The sequence below is a fragment of the Macaca thibetana genome, chromosome 14 (genome assembly GCF_024542745.1).
Source record: "Macaca thibetana thibetana isolate TM-01 chromosome 14, ASM2454274v1, whole genome shotgun sequence".
Taxonomy (NCBI): Eukaryota; Metazoa; Chordata; class Mammalia; order Primates; family Cercopithecidae; genus Macaca; species Macaca thibetana.
The window spans coordinates 34,983,160-35,003,963 of record NC_065591.1 but is presented as its reverse complement, the minus strand read 5'-3'; the positions used below and the strand labels follow the sequence as shown (position 1 = coordinate 35,003,963).

The window sequence follows — 20,804 nt, the reverse complement described above, 5'->3', positions numbered from 1 at the left end:
ATAGCCTCATTCCATCTAGAAATAAAGGGCTACGCATAATAGAATGGGGAGCCCCCGGAGGGGCCGGATCAATTGGGAGGGAGGTGAGGGCTCTTGGCTGTTGCTCATATGCCAGTCCAGGTGACCACAGACTCTGCTGGCAGCAAAACAATAATTTTGTTTATGTATTTTTTTCTTCCAACTTTTCTTTTAGGTTCGGGGGATACACATGCAGGTTTGTTACATGAGTAAGTTGCGTGTCACTGGGGTTCAGTGTACAAATGATTTCATCACCCAGGTGGTGAACATACTACCTGATAGGTAGTTTTTCAATCCTCACCCTCCTCGCACCCTCTACCACCCTCAAGTAAGCCCCAGTGTCTGTTGTTCCTCTCTTTGTATCCATGTGTACTCAATGTTTATCTCCCAGTTTATACATTAGAACCTGTGGTATTTGGTTATTTGTTTCTGTATTAATTCACCTAGGATAATGGCCTCTAGCGGCATCCATGTTGCTGCAAAGGACATAATTTCATTCTTTTATATGGCTGCATAGTATTCCATGGTGTGCACGTGTGTGTGTGTGTGTGTGTGTGTGTGTGTGTGTCACATTTTCTTTATCCAGTCTACTGTTGATGGGCATCTAGGTTGATTCCATGTCTTTGCTATTGTGAATAGTACTGTGATGAACATAAGTGTGCTGGTGTCTTTATGGCAGAACGATTTATATTCCTTTGAGTATATACCCAGTAATGGGATTGCTGGGTCAAATAGTAGTTCTGTTTGATTTGAGAAATCACCAAACTGTTTTCCCAAATGGCTGAACTAATTTACATTCCCACCAGCAGTGTATAAGTGTTTTCTTTTCTCTGCAACCTCACCAGCATCTGTTAGTTTTTTACTTTTTAGTAATAGCCATTCTGACTGATGTGAGATGGTATCCCATCGTGGTTTTGATTTGCATTTCTCTAATGATTAGTGATGTTGAACATTTTTTCATGTGCCAGACCTGGCACTTTAAAACACTGTGGAAAATCTAATCCTCCAGCTGTCTTTTCCTCTTTTACAGTAACCTTAGAGTCCAAGAGTTCCAGACATCAAATGTACAACATGGAGGTCATCCAGCCAACAAGGGACCATGACATAAGCAAAAAATAAACTTCTGAGTAAAGGCACCAATATTTCAGGGATTGCCTGTTTTAGCTACTCGTAATTATTCTGGTTTTTAGTAAGATATATTTGTTTGAGCTAGATTAGGTAGATTCCTGTTTTTCAAAACCAAGAGAGCTTTGCCCACAATAGTGGTTCTCAATTGAGTATGTATCAGTATCACCTAGAGGGTTTCTAAAACCAGATTGCTGGGCTCCATGACAGAGTTTCTGATTTAGTAGATCCAGGGTGAGGCACAATAATTTGCATTTTCATCAAGTTCCTAGGTGATGCTGAACCTGCTGGCCCAGGGACTACATTATGAGAAACGTTGGTTTACAACATTGCTGTTGGGTGCTTTCCACCTAGAGAAAGAGAGAGAAATATTATGCAGCATTAAAAAAGAAGGAAGGAAATCCTGCCATCTGTGACAACATGGATGAACATGGAGGATACTATGCCATGTATATATATACATATCTGCATATGGCCAGGGAGAGAGAGAGAGAGGGAGGGAGGGAGATAAATATTATGTTAATATAATGAAGCGGCATCATTGTCTAGGGTAAATACGCAAGGTTCGTAGTCTCATGCCAAGGAAATCGAGTATGCGGACACACAAGAAGTGGGTTTAGGAGTGGAGGTTTAATAGGCAAAAGAAAGAGAAAGGAGAACAACTCTCTCTCCGGGAGAAGGGCACCTGAATGGGACTTCTGGCCCACAGCAGAGTGCACAGGGTTTTATAGACAGGAGTGAGGTGGTGATGTCTCATTTACATAGGTCCCAAAGATTGGTTGGACTAGGTGTGATGGTTACATACTGCGACAGGAAGCTGGCCACCACACCCTAATCTTTTCTTATGCAGATGGAGTCTCTACTTGGCCAGCACCATGTTGTCTGCTCATTACTGTGCACGTGGTTGACAAGGAAGAGGAAAGATGGAGCCTCCATGATGGACATGCCTAGGCCCCAGGTAGCCTTTTCCTATTGGCATAGCCGCTGGCATTCGCCACTGCAAGCTTCCAGCTTCCTTATCTATGTCTGTGGCTTGGTTTTACAGGTTGCTCTTTGTTAGAAATTATTTTGGGGCTGCTTTTCATTAAAAGGAAAACCTTACCGAGGACTTTCTTACTGTCACTACCTGCCTAAATAATTTTTTTTAACTCCTGCATCAATAATATTATATTTTGAAAATATGGTTTGTGTATATGTGTGTGTACATATATATAAGGATATATACAAACATGTATACACAGACCACACTTTTTTTTTACCCATTTATCCTATCTATGATAGACACTTAGGTGGTTTTTGTATCTTGCCTATTATGCATGATGCTGCTATGAACATAAGGGTACAGATATCTATCTCTTTGAGATAATGATTACTATTACTATTATGTTTCTAGAAAGAGCCATTTGTTATCAAGTGTAAGTCTCTCCATATATAGAACTGAAAAGATTCTCAATAATCAGTTAGAATTTTCAGATATCTACTTGTGCTGTGTTGGTGTTGTTTTGTACATCTGGAAGAATCCTGAGGCAGAAGGGGGGTTGCAAGAATTAAAACCAGGCAGTTGCTGCTGCTGCAAACACTCTTAATTACCTCACAACCTATCTGCTCAAGTTAAAAATCACAATGGCTTTTTATGTTTTTTATCATTCCAGGGTCAACTTAGTTTACTAAAATTAAGCTGCTTGTCATCTTCCAGAATAGTACACGAGACTATAATATATGCTCTTTCCACCTACTTCAAAAGCCCTATGACCTATATTTTTTTAATCCTTAAATGTACCAACTCACACAAAAGCACTCTTTAAACAAAATTATTCTTTCAGGATTGTCCCTTTAAAAATAGTAGTGTCTGTAGAAATGTCATATCAAAAGAAATTGCTCAGAGATAGAAGTACTTAGCTTTTTTATTATTATATTAGAGGAGATTTGCTGATCTGAGAATGGAAAAAGGACTGATACTCAATAAAAATACCATGGTGCCAAAAGGGAGATGTATTTACTTTCTTTATTTATTCGTTTATGTTATAAAAATTTCGGCCGGGCGCGGTGGCTCAAGCCTGTAATCCCAGCACTTTGGGAGGCCAAGACGGGTGGATCACGAGGTCAGGAGATCGAGACCATCCTGGCTAACACGGTGAAACCCCGTCTCCACTAAGAAATACAAAAAACTAGCTGGGCGAGGTGGCGGGCGCCTGTAGTCCCAGCTACTCGGGAGGCTGAGGCAGGAGAATGGCGTGAACCTGGGAGGCGGAGCTTGCAGTGAGCTGAGATCCGGCCACGGCACTCCAGCCTGGGCGACAGAGCGAGACTCCGTCTCAAAAAAAAAAAAATTCACTTCATTTTTTCTGTTTGTTTGAAAACACCTTTATTTTGCCTTTTTTTTTTTTTTAAGACAAGAGTCTCGCTCTGTTGCCAGGCTGGAGTGCAGTGGCACCATCTCGGCTCACTGCAACCTCTGCCTCCCAGGTTCAAGTGATTCTCCTGCCTCAGCCTCCCAAGTAACTGGGACTAGAGGCATAAGCCACCACACCCAGCTAATTTTTGTATTTTTAGTAGAGATGGAGTTTCACTATCTTGGCCAGGATGGTCTCGATCTCCTGACCTCATGATCTGCCCGCCTTGGCCTCCCAAAGTGCTGGGATTACAGGCATGAGCCACCGTGCCCATCCTTGCCTTCATTTTTTAAGAAACTTCAACTTTTAAGTTCAGGGGTACATGTGTAGTTTCATTACATGGGCACATCGTGTGATGCTGAGGTTTGGGATACAATTGATCCTAACACCCAGGTAGTAAGCACAGGACCCAATAGGAAGTCTTTTAGCCCTTGGCCCTCATCCCACTCTCCTTTATCTAGCAATACTCAGGGTCTTTATGTTAGTATATACTCAATGCTTAGCTCCCACTTACAAGTGAGAACAGGAGGAATTAGGTTTTCTGTTCCTGTGCTAATTTACTTAGGATAATGGTCTCCAGCTGCATCCATGTTGCTGCAAAGGACATAGTTTTGTTCTTTTATATGACTTTGTAGTATTCCATTCACCTCATATTTTAAAATCTGAATAAGATTCTGTATTGACTGGAGCCTGGTTCTTTTTGCTTTTAAAAATGAAAACCCTCTTAGAGTCTCCCCAGAATTGATCCCTAAAAGGAGCTAGAGTTAAGCCATTAAGTTGGCTAACTGGCATTCTTACTAGTCACTATGTAAAGTCATGGTCTCTGATGCGCAGTTGTCAACCACATGCCCTTTTAGAACTTCTTGCACTCTGAGTTCTGAGAAGGTGCTGTGTTCTCACTTTTCTCTAGGCCTTTGCACAGCCTCCTTTTGTCTAAAAAACCTTAAGTCTGATATTTTGATGAGTCCTCTTTCTATTACTCTGTGACTCACCTTATGCCCAGATTTTGATGGCCCTTAGCCCCTCCTTTTCCCACCATCTCAGTGAGAATCCTACTGTTCCCTTCTCCAAAGTGTCCTCAAAGTGTAGGAGGTCTACAAAAGGGTGACTCTCGTGCCCATCAGCCAGTTGCCCAGTTTCATTCTCCCCCGAATGTCTGCCATGTTTCCTACCCTTGCTCTAGCTCTCATTCCCTAGGACCTGGGAACTACTGAGAGCAGTCCCCACTGCAGATGATGCCAGTTGCATGAATGCCAAAGTTCTTGCCAAGAATGCTGGTGTTGAACTACATGAATGGGAAAGAGAGGGATGCTGGCTTCCCTGATGAAATAGAAGAATGTTCCTCTCCCTCTAATGCGGTACCCTACTTTGTCACTGAGCCCCAAAGAAAACAGTTCTTTCATCTGCCTTGAGCAAGACCTCAAGCAAGAGCACACACATCTTTCTCCAACTATAAGGAACAGTTCTTCCTCATCAGAATAGTCTAAGTCTAGTCATTAAAAAATATATTGTTTTAAGTTCTCACTTTACCAACAGCCTGTTTTCCTTCTAAGTGGTCCCCCAGTCACACTGCCACAAACATATCCATTTTATAAAAAAGGCTCTACTCTATGTAACCCCTTTCCTAGACCCACAGCACTGAGCAAACGTAAGGGCAGATGCATACAATACAGTATTGGAAGCAAGCATCTTGTTAATCTCTCAACAATACACATAAAATGTCATTTAAATTCTTTCTTCATTTTTCCTGATCACTTTAGACCTATACTGAGTCAGCACTTGGGAATCCTCTCTTATCTCCCCCAGCTACCCTTTCCTACCCTTCTGCTCCTGGCTTGCTGTTTCCCTTCTCTCAGATCAAAGTCATAGATACATTTCTTCCTAGTTCCTCCATAGGTGCAGGCACTCTTCATAGCTGGGCATCTACAATCCAAATATTCCCTTCTTACTTCCAGCAGTACGCATCAACGTACTATGCTAAAAGACTGCTTTTCTACCAGCACTGGAAGGAAGAAGGAAGGAAATGGAGACAGAAAATCCCTCATGTCACATGTATGTTCATCTAAAAAGTTCTGCACCAAAGATGCATGAAAATATCCAGATTTTAGAAGACAAAAGCTGCAGTCTAAAAATGTCAATTTCCTCAGTTTTGATATTTCTAAGATCACAGGGCCAGGATTCACGCTCAGGCTAATCTCAAGGGACCATAGGCATCCTCTGCCCTCCACAGACTCTATCAAGGATAGTTATCAAACATATTTGACCTACGAATGGGATCTCTACCCTGAGATGATGACTTCGACTACATTATTTTGTTTGTTTGATTATTTTTATTTTTGTAGAGACAGGGTTTTGCTATGTTGCCCAAGCTAATCTTGAACTCCTGTTCTCAAGCAATCTTCCAGCCTCAGCCTCCTAAAGTGCTTGGATCACAAGTGTAAGCTGCCATGCCCAGTCAAAATACTCTTTTTAAAATTATTCTTATAGTTTAAGTTCTGGGATACATGTGCAGAACATCGAGGTTTGTTATATAGGTATACACGTGCCACGGTGGTTTGCTGCACCCATCAACCTGTCATCCGCATTAGGTATTTCTTCTAATGCTGTCCTTCCCCTAGCCCCCAAACCCCCCGACAGGCCCCAGGGGGTGATGTTCCCCTCCCTGTGTCCACGTGTTCTCATTGTTCACCTCCCACTTATGAGTGAGAACATGGGGTGTTTGGTTTTCTGTTCCCGTGTTAGTTTGCTGAGAATGATGGTTTCCAGCTTCATTTTTGAGTTAGATTCATTCAACTAAAAGTAACGGAGACCCAAAATATTAGTGACCTAAATAGAATAAGGATTGTTTTCTGTCTTATGTGAAATTCTAAAGTTACACATTTAAGGATGGATTGGTAGTTCTGAAAAGTCCTCAGTAACTCAGGTGCCTTTTAGGTCACTACCCCACCCACTCAGTATCTTAGCTCAAGATGACATATCCACATTACAAGTGGCAGTATGGAGAACAGATGAAAAATAAGTTGCTTGCCACCTATCTCCCACAGCTCCTGAAAGCTGCCACACAGCATTCTACTTACATCTTGTTGCTCAACGTAAGGCCATTCCTGGCTGCAAGGAAGGTGGAAGGTGGAACACTGACTCTTTTTCTGGGCAGCCATATGCCTGCCTAAAATTCTATTTCTATGGCAGAACAGAGGGAGATTGACTATCAAGGGACAATTGGTAGTCTCTGCCACGTTGTGCTCCTAACATTGCTACCTTTTCCTGTGCCAAAAATAGACTCTGGAGCCACCTAAAATAGAATGCTTTAAATTACATGTTTTTATAAAAAGTCTGCCATTCAGTATAACCATAGGCAAGTCACTCAGGGTTTTAACCTTCTGGCTCATTGTGATAGTAATGTTTACCCTGTCACCTTAAAAGACTGCTCTGAGGAATATTTGGGAGTAAACTGAGATTAAAAGGTGAAAGCAATTTTTGAAATGTGATATAAATAATTCTAGAAACAAAGTAGAATTAAAAGGAGTAAAATATTTCTCTCTCTTTTAAAAATCTATTCTCTCATTCAAAATTATCTCCATTCTCTTTTGGGGTTCCTTAATGAATGTGGCAGATAAATGTCAAGAGAGCAAGGGACCAGCAAAGGAATTGGTCTAACATTAGCTGATTTGGGGTATTGGTCTATCAGAGAGAGAAAATAATTTCATAAAAATCACCAATATTTATGAAGACTCATAGCATCAACCTGTTGTCTCAACCTGCTTCCTATATTTCATTGTTATTATTGTATACAGGATTTGATTTTTATAACGTAAATTATAGAATCTGAAAGGCAAAATTTCAGATTCTAGCAATCTTGTTTGCAAAGGAAGCTACCGTTGGCCATTTAGGACAAGCAGAGCAGCTATAAAATCAGCTGGTAGGTTTTTTAAATAATTTTCTGGAGCACTAAATTTTGCTGTCATTGTTGCTTCTGTCACTGTTTGTTTAAAAGCAACGGAAAGATGGAAAGCACCTAGTAATTCTAGACTGCTTTAAGGGAGGGAACAAATCTAGGCAAAAGGAGACTTGTTGGAGGTAACTTACGTAGATGCTACAGTTTTATTCCTGCTCTGCTGGAGGATCAGGTGGGGCACAGAGTGGACAGAGTCATCATATGAATTGAAAGACTTGGAAAAGCAAAGAGGATAATTCTGAAAATTGTCACAGAAGATCCCAGCTATACATATGCATGCTGTGTACACCTTCCATCCCTGCGGTGGCATCATACAAAGTCAAGCACACTGCTCAGATGCCCTCCAGGTAACATACCTATTAGTCGGAATATACTAGATTATAGTGCACTAACAAAAGAACCTGAAATTCTCAAGGACTGAACACAATAAAGGTTAATTTCTTTTCCATACTAAATATCTAACATGAGCCAGAGGAGATTATGCTTCACATAGTCACTCAAGGACACATGCTACCAGAATCTCTACCAAATTTTAGCTGTAGCACCTGGAAAATAAAGTCCCTACAGTACTCACAAAAGAGACTTTTACCACCTCAGTCTATGTATAATACAATTCACTTCTGCACATAGTACATTGGCTGGAACTAGTCACATGACCCCAGTCTAAATACAAGGAAGCTAGATAACGCAGGCTAGTATATGGAATATTTGGGGTGACTTGTCTACACTCTAGTGATGGTTAAATTATCTAAGAAATACTTCCCGCCCCACTTTTTCCTCATGCATTCTGACAATGGCAGGTTTTATTATGAGGAACTTTCTTTGGTAGGTGGAAAAACAGATCTTGGTCTTTTAGCACAATTCCCTCTACACAAAGATGTGTGTGCACATATGCACACAGAGGAGTAAAAATTCACTGTTGAGAGCATGGAGAGGCACATATATTTATTCTAAAATGGGCTGGATTTTATTCTCCTAAGAGTGGGTGGTAGAAAGGCATAGTGGTACAAGTGCAGACACTAGAACTAGACACCTTGAGTTTGAATTTCAGCTACCCTGTTTACCAGCCATGTGGCCTTGGTAAAGATACTTGAATTGTCTGTGTCACAGTTTCCTTATCTCTAAAACAGAGATGATTATAGAACTTTTTTAGGGTTGTGAGGATTAAATAAATTTAAATGACACATACAAAGAGCTTAGCATTAAGCTTGGCACTTATATCTTAAATAAAAGACAACTCATTCTTTAGTTTCTAACTTTCTAATGCATCTACTTGGATTAATTATTCATTGTCCAGTTTGCTTATCTTTTTCTTCCATTTTCTTCCTAAGATTCTGTTTCTCCAGGTCTCCCCAGTTGGTCCTGCTTTTCTTGGTGAAGGAATCAAATAGAATTTATATAAAATTTTTAAAAACACACCATGTTGATATTGAATAGTAATTGTGCCCTTCAGTCCCTGGATGCTTCTCATCCACTGAGTCAATCTGTCTAGCAAAGTTTATGTGTCTGAAGTAATATGAGGGATGCTGAAGTCTCCTTGCATAGTCTGGAATTGATGCTTTGCTACTTACTATGACATTGGTCACTTTAATGTACTTCCCTGACCCTTATTTCTTTATTTGTAATGTACAGATAATGATAATATGTACATCATACGGCTGGTGAGAGCATTCAGTGGTACAATGCATATAAACATTGAGCACAGTGATTGGTACAGACTAAGTGCTCAATCAATGTTTATACTATGCAGCATGAGGACAATAACACTTTCCTCAAAGGATATGCACAAACTTAAGATGTGAACGCACCATGAACTGTTACTTCAGTACTTTATATGTGTGTGTGTGTATGTCTCTGTGTGCGTGTGCATTATATATTATACTCTTTCCTAAAACACAAAGATGTAAAATCAACTGGCATCTGCATTTTGTACTGTGCATAACTGCTGGCCCATCAGTAGATTACTATCCTTTCAGCATAGCCCACATGAAGCATCAGTATATTGTTAATCACTTGGATGTACGCATCATTCTCAGCGCTTTATGCTGGAAACCTGCCAACCAGCATCAAAACACAATCAAATTTGTAAGTATTTATTGAATGCCTATTCTATGCAGGTTCCAAATGCTATCAAGCCTAGGAAATATTTTTAGCTTCATGCATTATCAGTTGACTGATATCAAATGTACTGACTTCTTACTAGAACATCATCATGGAATATTCTGAGTGCCATTACCTGCTTTTAAAAGAGCTCCTATCAGGAGCACTCGATGCCATTTCCTCCATCTTGCTCTAAGGAAAGAAAATACAGTACAGATGGACAGCTGATTTTGTTTTGTTTTTCTAGTGTCTCATCTGATGAAATAGAGTTCCATCTGACTGCCTCAATGGATGACAATAAGAAGTTTACCTGCTAATATGAAGATTGAATCTCACTGAAAAATATACAGTACATTATTGTGTCTTCATATTAATAAACATTGGCAACCAGTGGGCTTCTTATTTTATTATTTTTTATAGCTATATTAGTTCACCTAATCTGGCAATGTGTAATGCACATGTGCCAGACATTAGACCAGTAAGCACATCTTGTGACCACTACAAATTTGCTTATTAGCTGGCAAGTTCTACATCAGTGCTGTCCAATAGAAACATAATGTGAAACACTTATGTGATTTAAAATCTCGTGGTAGTCACATTTTAAAGGCCAAAATAAAAAGGAATAGGTGAGATCTTAATAACAATTTTTTAAGCCTAATACATCCAAAATATTGTCATTTCAAATATAATCAAGATAAAAATTATTAATGGGATATATTATATGCTTTATTTTGTCTTTGAAACCCAGTGTGTATTTTACACTTACACTATATCTTAATTTGGACTAACTGAATTTCAAGTGTTAATAGCCATCTGTGGTTGGTGGCTACCACATTGGACAGTGAAATGCTATACTACCATTGTTGTATAGCAAAATCTTCCAGCAATTTAAGACATTGGTTTACCAGAATTCACAAAAGAAGTCAGCTGTGCATTTAAATAGAATGCGATGAGTGTTACCACTGAGGTAGGAACTGGGAACTAAGGAAGTATAAAACAGAAAGTGCTGAACTGAGAGTGGGGCATTGGAGGCTGAGTAAGGCAGGGTGAGTGAATGTCTCCTAGAAGTTATCTCTAAATGGAGTTTTGAAGTACTTGTAGGAGTAGCTTAGGTGAAAAGAAGAGGAGAAATGTGTATCAGGCAGAGGGATTAGAACCTTATTTCCTTCAAAGAAGAAGCAAAAAGAATACATGTGATTTTGAGGTGGTGGGAGGTGCTTTAAGCCAATAAAGGTGAATTTGACATAGGACTTCCCTAAATAATGTTCATTCATTTGTTAAATATTTAGTTATATATAACTGTATTAAAGCCCAAGAGTTAATTTTATATGGAAAGAAGAAAAAAGCCCAAGAGAGTTTTATTTCTAGCGAAAATATTTTGTAGAAATAAAGGAAGGTGTATCAGCCAGTTTCTAGTCAGGAAAACAGAAATCACACCTGATATGCAAATAGGAGAAATTCAGGGAATTCATTAATTCAGAGATTTGGCTGCTCAAGTATTACATTGCTGAAAAGCCAGACAGGGAATATGAGGCAATCAGAGGTAAGTAATAGTGAGAAGCTCCATTTATCCGCAGGATTGGAGGGACATAGGTGGGGTTCCCAAGCCAGAAGGTGAGACCACCTAGCAGAAGCTCAAACCACAGCTGGGGTTTCCTCACAAAAGCTGGGACCACCAAGGGAGGAGCTGTCCGATGGGACCTGGAGCCAGGGAGATCATGCAGTCACTACCAGGAAGGGAAGCAGAATGTAAAAGGTAGAGAGAAATACTCCAACTTCTTCCTTGCACTCACTTTCCAATCTCCATTCACAATGGCAAAAGCCTGCTAATGCAGCAGAGTGGGAAAAGCAGCCTACCAAAGTCCTTTCTCCCACAAAACAGAGCGCATAACCAAGGAAAAACAAGGAACATATTTGATAGCAAGCAGGCTATGGACAAACACAACATAGAAAGAAACGATGAGTGATTTTTTTTTTCATTTGGTTCAACAGAAGCATTTCAGTAACTATTATGTAATAGAAATTCTATTTCTTTCAGGGAATTCAAAGGTGAATAAAAAAGAACTCTAAATTTTTATCAATAAAGTATTTCAAAAACCTCAATGAGAGTAATGGCATTAACTAGCAAATACACTAATGAGATGAGCTAGCCATAAGAGGCTTACAGTTGAGAGAAAGATCTGGAGTCCTCTTGACAGGCCAAGTTCAGGGCTGTTTGTGGGACTCTCTGACCTAACTGCAGGTGGAAATATAAATATGGGCATTTAGAATATTGGCACAAACTTTGGATGATTTCTGTCTTGGGGTCTCTCCAATTAATGGGATTGATGAGAACTGTAGACCACTGAGGTCACCATGGCTTATGTATAGCCCCCGGCTTTGGAGTCAAATCGACCTGAATACGAACCCCAGCTTTGCTACTTACAGGTTGCATTTATCCTCAGTTTATCTCATCTTTCAAAGAAGAAGAATAGTAACTTCTTTAAAAGGTTATTGTAGGCTGGGTGCAGTGGCTCATGCCTGTAATCTCAGTACTTTGGGAGGCGGAGGGTAGTGGATCACTTGAGGCCAGGAGTTTGAGACTAGCCTGGCCAACATGGTGAAACCTTGTCTCTACAAAAATAAATAAAAAATTTTTGCTGGGTATGGTGGCACACACCTGGATTCCAGCTACTTGGGAGGCTGAGGTATGAGCATCGCTTGAGTCTGGAAAGTGGAGGGTTGCAGTGAACCAAAATCACACAACTGCACTCAAGCCTGGGTGACACAGTGAGACTTTGTCTAAAACAAAAAGGTTATTGTGTTACTGTGAATATTGCATATGAACTTATATTTAACATGTTCAGTTAAATGCTTGTTTAATTTTCCAATGTGTTCTCCTAGCTCACAGCACAGACAAAACCGATTCACTGAAATCATGGAATTGCAGTAAAAAACGAATCTAATTAATGTAAGTCAAGTGGGAGGACTGGAGTTATTATTCAAATCAGTCTCCCTGAAAACTCAGAGGCTAGAGTTTTATGAATAATTTGGTGGGAAGGGGACTAGGGAGTGGGTGCTGCTGATTGGTTGGGAAACAAAATAGTAAGACTGTGGAAAACTGTCCTCCTTCATTGAGTTTGCTTCTGGGTGCAGGCCACACGACCAGTTGAGTCATGAAGCATGTGTCCAAGTGGAGTCAGTTTGTTGTCAGAATGCAAAAGCCTGAAAAACATCTCAAAAGATCAACTGTAGGCTCTACAAGAGTGATGTTATCTATAGGAGCAATTGGGGAAGTCACAAATCTTGTGACCTCTGGCCACATGACTCCTGAACTAGTAAGGGATTATAAAAACCATGCCTATACATTATCAGATTTCAGGTCCCTCCCACAATCCTAATCTCATAGCATTTTATTTGTTCAGAAAGGCCATTTTCAGTCCCTGAGCAAGGAGGGGGTTAGTTTTAGGGTAGGACTATTATCCTTGCTTTAGTTAAACTATAAACTAAATTCCTGCCTCTAAACTAAAGAGCCATCCTTGACTCTTTTCCTCCTCTCACACTCAACATCTATCCATCAGAAAATTTTGTTAGTTCTACTTTCAAAATGCATCCAATGTCAGAGCATATCTCATTACCTCCATAGCTACCACACTAGTTTGAACTATAAACTAAAGTCCTTGGCCTATGCCCAGGAACGAGTGAGGACAGGCAGCCTGTGAGGCTAGAGGCGAGATGGAGTTAGCTATGCTAGATTTATCTCACTGTCATAACCTTTGCAAAGGCAGTTTCACCTGGGACATAGGAGGTACTCAATGAAAAAGAAGCTATTAATATTAATATTTTTAAAATGAATTTAAGGAACTAATATTACGTACACATTAGTCATTAAAACAAAGTAGTTCATTTACATTCACACAAATAAATCTTGTGATTATACATAGGTAATATGAAAGACTTTGTTTTGTTTCATAATACAAGGTATTACCAATAGATATAGTAATGTTAGCATTCCTTTGGAAAAACTGAAAGGATTTATAATTTTCCAAGAATCATTAGTATTTTTATTTAATATACATAATATAACATTTGATTATTCATTCTATAACTTGGAAATATGCTTGCTTACCAATTACTGACAGATTTCAAAATATTTCTACACTCACAATATTCATTTACATAAATATTGATCTGGTACTTACAACGTCTACTGCTATGCTAAGTGTTGCCTTTGTCAAACATATTTTATAAAATCATAATCCTAGATGAATCCAACTTTTGGTCGCCCACGTGCCTGAACCCCTGCTGTTAACAGGCAAAGTGTGGTAGGTACAGATCTATACCTACCACCTTCCTCTACCCACCAGCATCTGCAACCACCTCCCCTCCCCACCCACCATTATCTATACCAGCCACCCCTCCCAACCTACCAGCATCTGCACCCACCACACCGCCCACCCACCACCATGTACACTCACTATACCTTCCAGTCATCACCATCTGCACCCATCACTCCACCCTATCCACAAGCAACTGCACCCACCACATTTCCCCACCTACCAGCATCTTCACTCACCACCTCTCCACCCACGAGCATCTGCACCCACAATCCCTACCCACCCACCAGTGTCGGCACCCATCACATTTGCCCACTTGCTAGCATCTGCAGCATCAAGCTCTGCCTTCTTGCCTAATATGGGATGAGCTCTCCATGGTTCTGCCTAAAGACAATGCTTCCACTCCTCTTTTATAACCCATTTCCTTTTACCTCTTCAAGTACACTTCAGAGCTTCTCTCTCCTTCTGATATCAACTTTTTCCACTTTACTCAATCATTCTCATCACCATACAAACATGTTTATTTCTTCCATCTTAAAGTTAAAAATCAAAAGAAAATTATCTCCAAATCCCTCCACCCAATCAGTCTCTTTTGGAAAGAGGAAAAAGAAACTTCATTATCTCCTGGATGTAGTACAAACAACTCAAGCTCAACACGTGCATACTAAACTCCATTTCCTTTCCCCAAACTTTGACATTTACAGCCATCTCCTTTCAGCTGATAGCAAGTTTATCCTTTCAGCCACTCAAACCAGAATCTTTAGAGCCATCCTTGACTCTTTTCCTCCTCTCACACTCAATATCTATCCATCAGAAAATTTTGTTAGTTCTACTTTCAAACTGCATCCAGAGTCAGAGCAAGTCTCATTACCTCCACAGCTACCACATTAGTCTGAACAAACATCATTTCTCACTTGGGTTATTGATAGCATCCATACGGGTCTTCCTGTTTCTTTGTTCCCCTACATTAGCAACACAGCAGTCAGAAGAATCGTTTTAGAACTAAATCAGATCATGTCACTCCTCTACTTAAAATCCTTCAATGGGTCCCACTACACATAGAGTAGAAACCAGAGGCCTTACATTGGTCTACAAGGTCCTACATTATTTGACTTCTGTTATCTCTTTGACACCATATTCTAATATTACTGCTGTTGTCCTTTTGCTCCAGTCACACTGTTTGATTAGTAAATATTTATTAAACAAAGCAATCCTAGTCTCCAAGGAGATCATAGTTTATTGGAGGAAACAAGAGCCTATAAATGGTTACACACAGAGGGTAGTGATTATGGTTCTCCCTCACCTCCCATCCTAAACTTTGACAAGTGAAACTCCCCTGGATGTTGAAGGTTGAGGAATTTGCCAGGGTTCAGCGTGGTGTTGGAGGAGGCAGGGAGGAGGCAAGGACATTTCAGGCAGGAAGAACATTACATGCAAAGATCTAAATATATGAATCAGCAACGTATTTATGGAATTACAAGTAAAGTACAAAGTTCTTGCTAAAACATCAAAAAATAAAGATTTGTGATTAGGGGGCCAGAATGTGGGAGGGAAAGAGAGATACAGTTCACACTTTAGACAGGAGCCAGATCATGAAATGCTTTCTCTTTGTTTGTTTCTTCCTTCACAGCTTTTGATATACTCTTGGAGCAATTTATCAACCACATTTTTAATGCATCTCCTGAACAGGGTCAAAGCAATACTTGGAAAGGACTCTGAATTTCCTGATTTAAAGATAAAAAAGAAAAATCTGGAGTCACATTTAATTTGAGAAGGTAAAGGAGTGGGTGTGCTACTGTATCAAATTTAATTTGTACAAAATCATCTCTGGTAACATTATTTTTTCTAATCTACTGCGTTTAGACTACTTTAGTACATAATTTTGTAGTATAGAATTTTCTTGGCCAGGAATGGTGGCTCATGCCTATAATCCCAGCACTTTGGGAGACCAAGGTCAGAGGATTGCTTGAGCCTGGAAGGTCGAAGCTGCAGTGATTCATGATTATACCACTGCACTCCAGCCTGGGCAACAGAGCAAGACCCTGTCTCAAGAAAAGAAAAGAATTTTATTTTTCTTTTCAGACAAAAATAGTCTTTAAAATAATAATGGAAGAACAAATATGATGATCACAATTACCTGCTTCAGAGTAATCACTTTATGACAGTTAGCAATAAGATTCTAATCTTTAAATATTCCTCTGCTTAAATCATTATATTGGAGTTTTGATCTATAATATATTCCCACCCTGACTCAAAAATTGAAGGACAAGGAAAAATTTGTTCCAAGAAACAAAGACATAAGTAAAAATGCATAAGGAAGGAAAAAAAAACTCCACATTTTGAAGCAAAATGTGATTGAGGAGGATGAGCAGACCAATTATTTTTGGTTTGGTCAGCTTACATAATGATTATCATTCTTTGGTTTCTCAGTTTCTAGTGGGCTTCGTTGTTTGCTTCCCAGACGAGGATGAAGACAGTCCAGTTTTGCTTCCTTTTCTGTTGCTGGAAAGCAATCTGCTGCAACAGCTGTGAGCTGACCAACATCACCATTGCAATAGAGAAAGAGGAATGTCGTTTCTGCATAAGCATCAACACCACTTGGTGTGCTGGCTACTGCTACACCAGGGTAGGTACCGTGCTTTGCTGGAAGTGAGGTCGTTGAAGGTCTGTATGAGACAGGTTTCATTAGTTTCCACTTCATCAATATTTTATGTATTCTAAGTAACAGTCATGAGTCCTTTAGCCAAGACTGTCTGTGTTGTGATTGGGGTTAATGACCATGGTATCAGTTAGCTATTTGGGCTTGGATTTGATTTGGGCAAATTTAGGAAAGCCTCAGATTTAATCTGATCAATTTGGTAATAGTCCAACTTGGCATTTACAGGAAAAACAGTAGTTCTATGTTATGGTTTTACATATAGAGAGATAAACATGGAAACATACATATATTTAATCATAAAGGACCTACAATATTCTCATAAAGGCAATTTCTTTAACTGATGCTACATCTTTGACACAAAAATAGTACCAAAATATGTCTCCAAGTCACATAAAAACACAGACAGCCACTTATAAAAATTGTCTTCCTGGCCCTCCTAAATACAAATGCCAACAAACGGACTGTGAACACAATCAATTCTTGCAGACTGTTAAAACAAAAATGAATCAGCAAACCCACTCCCTTCATTATAGCATTGAGAAAACCAAGACATAGAGGCATCAGCTGCTAGTCTGAGTTTGCACAGTTTCCTTGCATTAATGCAAGTAAAGAAATAGTTTCCATGGTGCTTTCTTTTTTCCCTGCAGCACCCCTAATTATTTATGCAGAATTTCATTCTATAAACTAAAATTGAAAATGGCAACTTTTTAAATGAATGATACTTTATTTGATGGTAAATGAGTTTGATCAAACTCTATTACATAATTTATTGCACCTTCTTGGGATATACATTTGGTAGGATGATATTAAACAGCAGCCCCAATTTCTTTATATAGTATAAATAATTCTTTCCACTGGAAAGAGCTACTACAAATAATTTCTACTTGGATTAAAAATTCTTATATACAAACTGCATATCCTTTGAAACTAAGAACCCTGCAAAGTATACAGCTTTTAAGGGAGAAAAAATGTCCACAAAAAATTGGAATATTGAAAATCTTATGTGAGCCTTAGCAAACATGTTAAATTAAGCACGAACATTTAAAATTATATATTTTTGACCTTTTATAAATACATCAGGACAGCATGTTTTAAAATATTTTTTTCTGAGACACTGGATGTCTTTGTTTATGGTTTGTCATTAACATAGCTTTCAATTAAATATGAAAAGTCAACTTAAAATTCTGTCGCGTTTTTCATCATTTTTCTATGTTAAAATTCAAAGTTCCTTTACAGTTTGAAAAATAATTAATATTTTGATATCACCATAGGAAGTAAGAAAAGGAATTACTTGTATTTTCTGTAAGATTTCGAGAACAATTTAGAAATATAGATAGCATATAGGTCATTTATGAGGTCATGTTTTAATGGGTAAATGTTAGAGCAAGCAGTATTCAATTTCTGTCTCATTTTGACTAAGCTAAATAGGAACTTCCACAATACTGTAACCTCTCTTCTTAAACTCCTCAGGATCTTGTGTATAAGGACCCAGCCAGGCCCAACATCCAGAAAACATGTACCTTCAAGGAAGTGGTATATGAGACAGTGAGAGTGCCCGGCTGTGCTCACCATGCAGACTCCTTGTATACATACCCAGTGGCCACCCAGTGTCACTGTGGCAAGTGTGACAGCGACAGCACTGACTGTACCGTGCGAGGCCTGGGGCCCAGCTACTGCTCCTTCAGTGAAATGAAAGAATAAAGAACAGTGGACATTTCTGGCCACATATCCTTGTCCTGAGGGACCAAGATATTCAAAAAGTCTATGTGTGTGCAATGTGCCCAGGGTATAAACCACTGGACTGGGGAATTGTCAGACTCTACTGATCCCTGGTCTAGTGGCAGAGGGAACTCTGGGAATTTAGAGTGCTGGGGGCCAGGACTCCATCACCATTCACCTCTATATTCCTAGGTCTGATTTCATAAGGTTTAGTCAGTCTTACCTCACAGACTTGTGCATAGTATCTTCTTTAAAAATCTTAGAAACGTTCTTAGGCCATGCCTTTCTCTTAGGAGGAAATGTAAGCCTAGAAGGAGGAAGCGGTAATGGGAGTGGGTGAAAGAACTAACTGCTGCAGTCTTCTGGTAGACTGGGCCCTCTAGAGCAAGGTCAGCATCTTCAGCATCGTAGCCTCAATACCTAGCACTCTGCCTGGAACTTAGTGAGAAACACAAAATGGCTTCTTTAGATCAGAAAGGTCAAGGGTAGGAAAATGCTGGAAGAGGATGTTTGAGGTAAGCTGATGAGGCTGCCCCCAGCCACACCAGTCCCATGAAAATAGTGGCATCAGTTCCACCTCGCCTCTCCTCCAGCACATGGAGTATTGAGACATGATGTATCTCTCTGAATTGTTCGGCACAGATGGGGAGTAACAGAGCTCAGGATTTCCAAGCTCTTACTACCAAGCCTGTTAGTTAAGGGCAAAGGAAATAAATTTTAATCTGGGGCTGTGGAAATTAGCCTGCCTCTATTCATTACTTAAACAAATTGATCACATGCTACCAGGCTCCTGCAAAACTCCTTTTTGAGATAAAGGAAGAAAACCAAACTATCTCACCCTGCCCTCCCTAGGATCCACTTCTTTGGAATGACAAAGGATTTGAAAGTAGGTTTGAAAGCAGTTTCGGCAATTTAATAAATATATTTAACTTGTCTACAAATATATTTGTATAAACAAATAGCTCCTTTAGAAAGAATTAGCCTTGGGGGACGGGGGAAACTGCTGTTTTCTAGGATCCTGTCTACGTTAATCTTCTATTTTATCTGTCCATGTTCTCCCAAATCTGTGCTTTCTTTCAACAGGTTATATATTAAAACCATTTCATGAGTTGATTTCTTTTAAACATGTTAACTATCTTAGTTATGCACTTGGTTTCACACTCATAGTGTTTAATTTATTTAAATCTTATTTTTTTAATAAAGATGCTAGCCACCAGGGTCACAGGTTTGGATTGTTTCATGTACAAACAGATGACTTAGATATCATGTATTTTATAATATTACTGGAATGAAATATTAAAATATAATTCCCAGTGTTTCTACAAATATTACCTTTCCTTATCTTTGGAGATATTAAAAATAATTTTGTTGGATTTCTGAAGTGTTTTGTCACTTAAATTTCCTGTCATTTTTTGAAGACTTTTTCTGATGTAATGGGGGAGAAGAAAAGCATAGAGAGAATCACAGAGTGGGTGGGGACACTAGAGTTTCTCTAGTTTACTTCTTGAATTTCTGAGATAGGAAAATTAAAGCCCAGTGATATACTAAGTGACCCACCCAAGATCATCACTGTCTTAGTCCTTTTGGGCTGCTATGACAGAGTACCTTAGACTGGGTAATTAACAACAGAAATTTATTGTTCACAGTCTCTAGGCTGGGAAGTCCAAGATCAAGGTGCCAGCAGATTTGTTGGCTGGTGAGGGAGGGCCTGCTCCCTACTTCAACACTGGTGCCTTTTTGCTGTATCCTCATGTGTTGGAAACAGCAGAAAACTCCCTCAAGCCTCTTTTATAAGAGCACTAATCTCATATATAAGAGCTCCATTTTCATGATCTAATCACCTCCTAATGCCCCATTTCTTAATACCACCACAATAAGGATCAGGGTTCCACATAAATCTTGGAGGAACATAGACATTCAGACCAGCAATCACAAAGACTGTTCGTGGCAGAGCCAGGATTAGAATCCTAGCCTCCTTGCTCTTAACCCAGCTCTCCTTTGACTACTCCACCATAAGAAGAAGTCATTTTGGTAAGGATTGAAGCAAAACCACAGATATTATTATAATAATCATCTCTATCCATTCTAATCTGGTATTGGGTGTGGCTTATAGCAATGCACTGAAATTAGGGCTATATTAACAATGCTGAATAAGATGCTTTAAATTATAGCCTTTTCCTTCTTCCTGTAGTTTTGCAGACCAAAATAATAAACAGTCACATTAGAGAGAGTAGAGGGTAATGGCTTCAGATTTATGTTGTCTCAATCATCTTAAGCAGATGTGTCATTTCAAACAAGTTACTTAAATTCTCTGGACTTCAGTTTCCTCAACTGTAAAATGGGGATGATAATATTTCCTGCTTTAGAGGTTTGTGTTCATGATTAATGAAATAATAGATATAAGGGGCTTAGAACAGTACTTGGCACATAGTAATTCCTCAATAAATATTAGTTGATGGTTATCCCTTAAGAGAGACAATGCAGTGAAATGGTAAAGTCAGATTTAAGTTAAGAACAAC

General features: G+C 39.3%; 1 protein-coding gene across 1 annotated transcript; it reads left to right on the top strand.

Annotated features, from left to right (window-relative positions):
• The first annotated feature begins 16,312 nt into the window (after positions 1–16,312).
• On the top strand, positions 16,313–19,659 carry FSHB (follicle stimulating hormone subunit beta). The gene is made up of 2 exons (XM_050755491.1): positions 16,313–16,533; positions 18,037–19,659. Exons 1-2 carry the CDS (start codon positions 16,375–16,377, stop codon positions 18,265–18,267), a joined length of 390 nt encoding a protein of 129 aa, XP_050611448.1. The 5' UTR covers positions 16,313–16,374; the 3' UTR covers positions 18,268–19,659.
• The last annotated feature ends 1,145 nt before the right edge of the window (positions 19,660–20,804 follow it).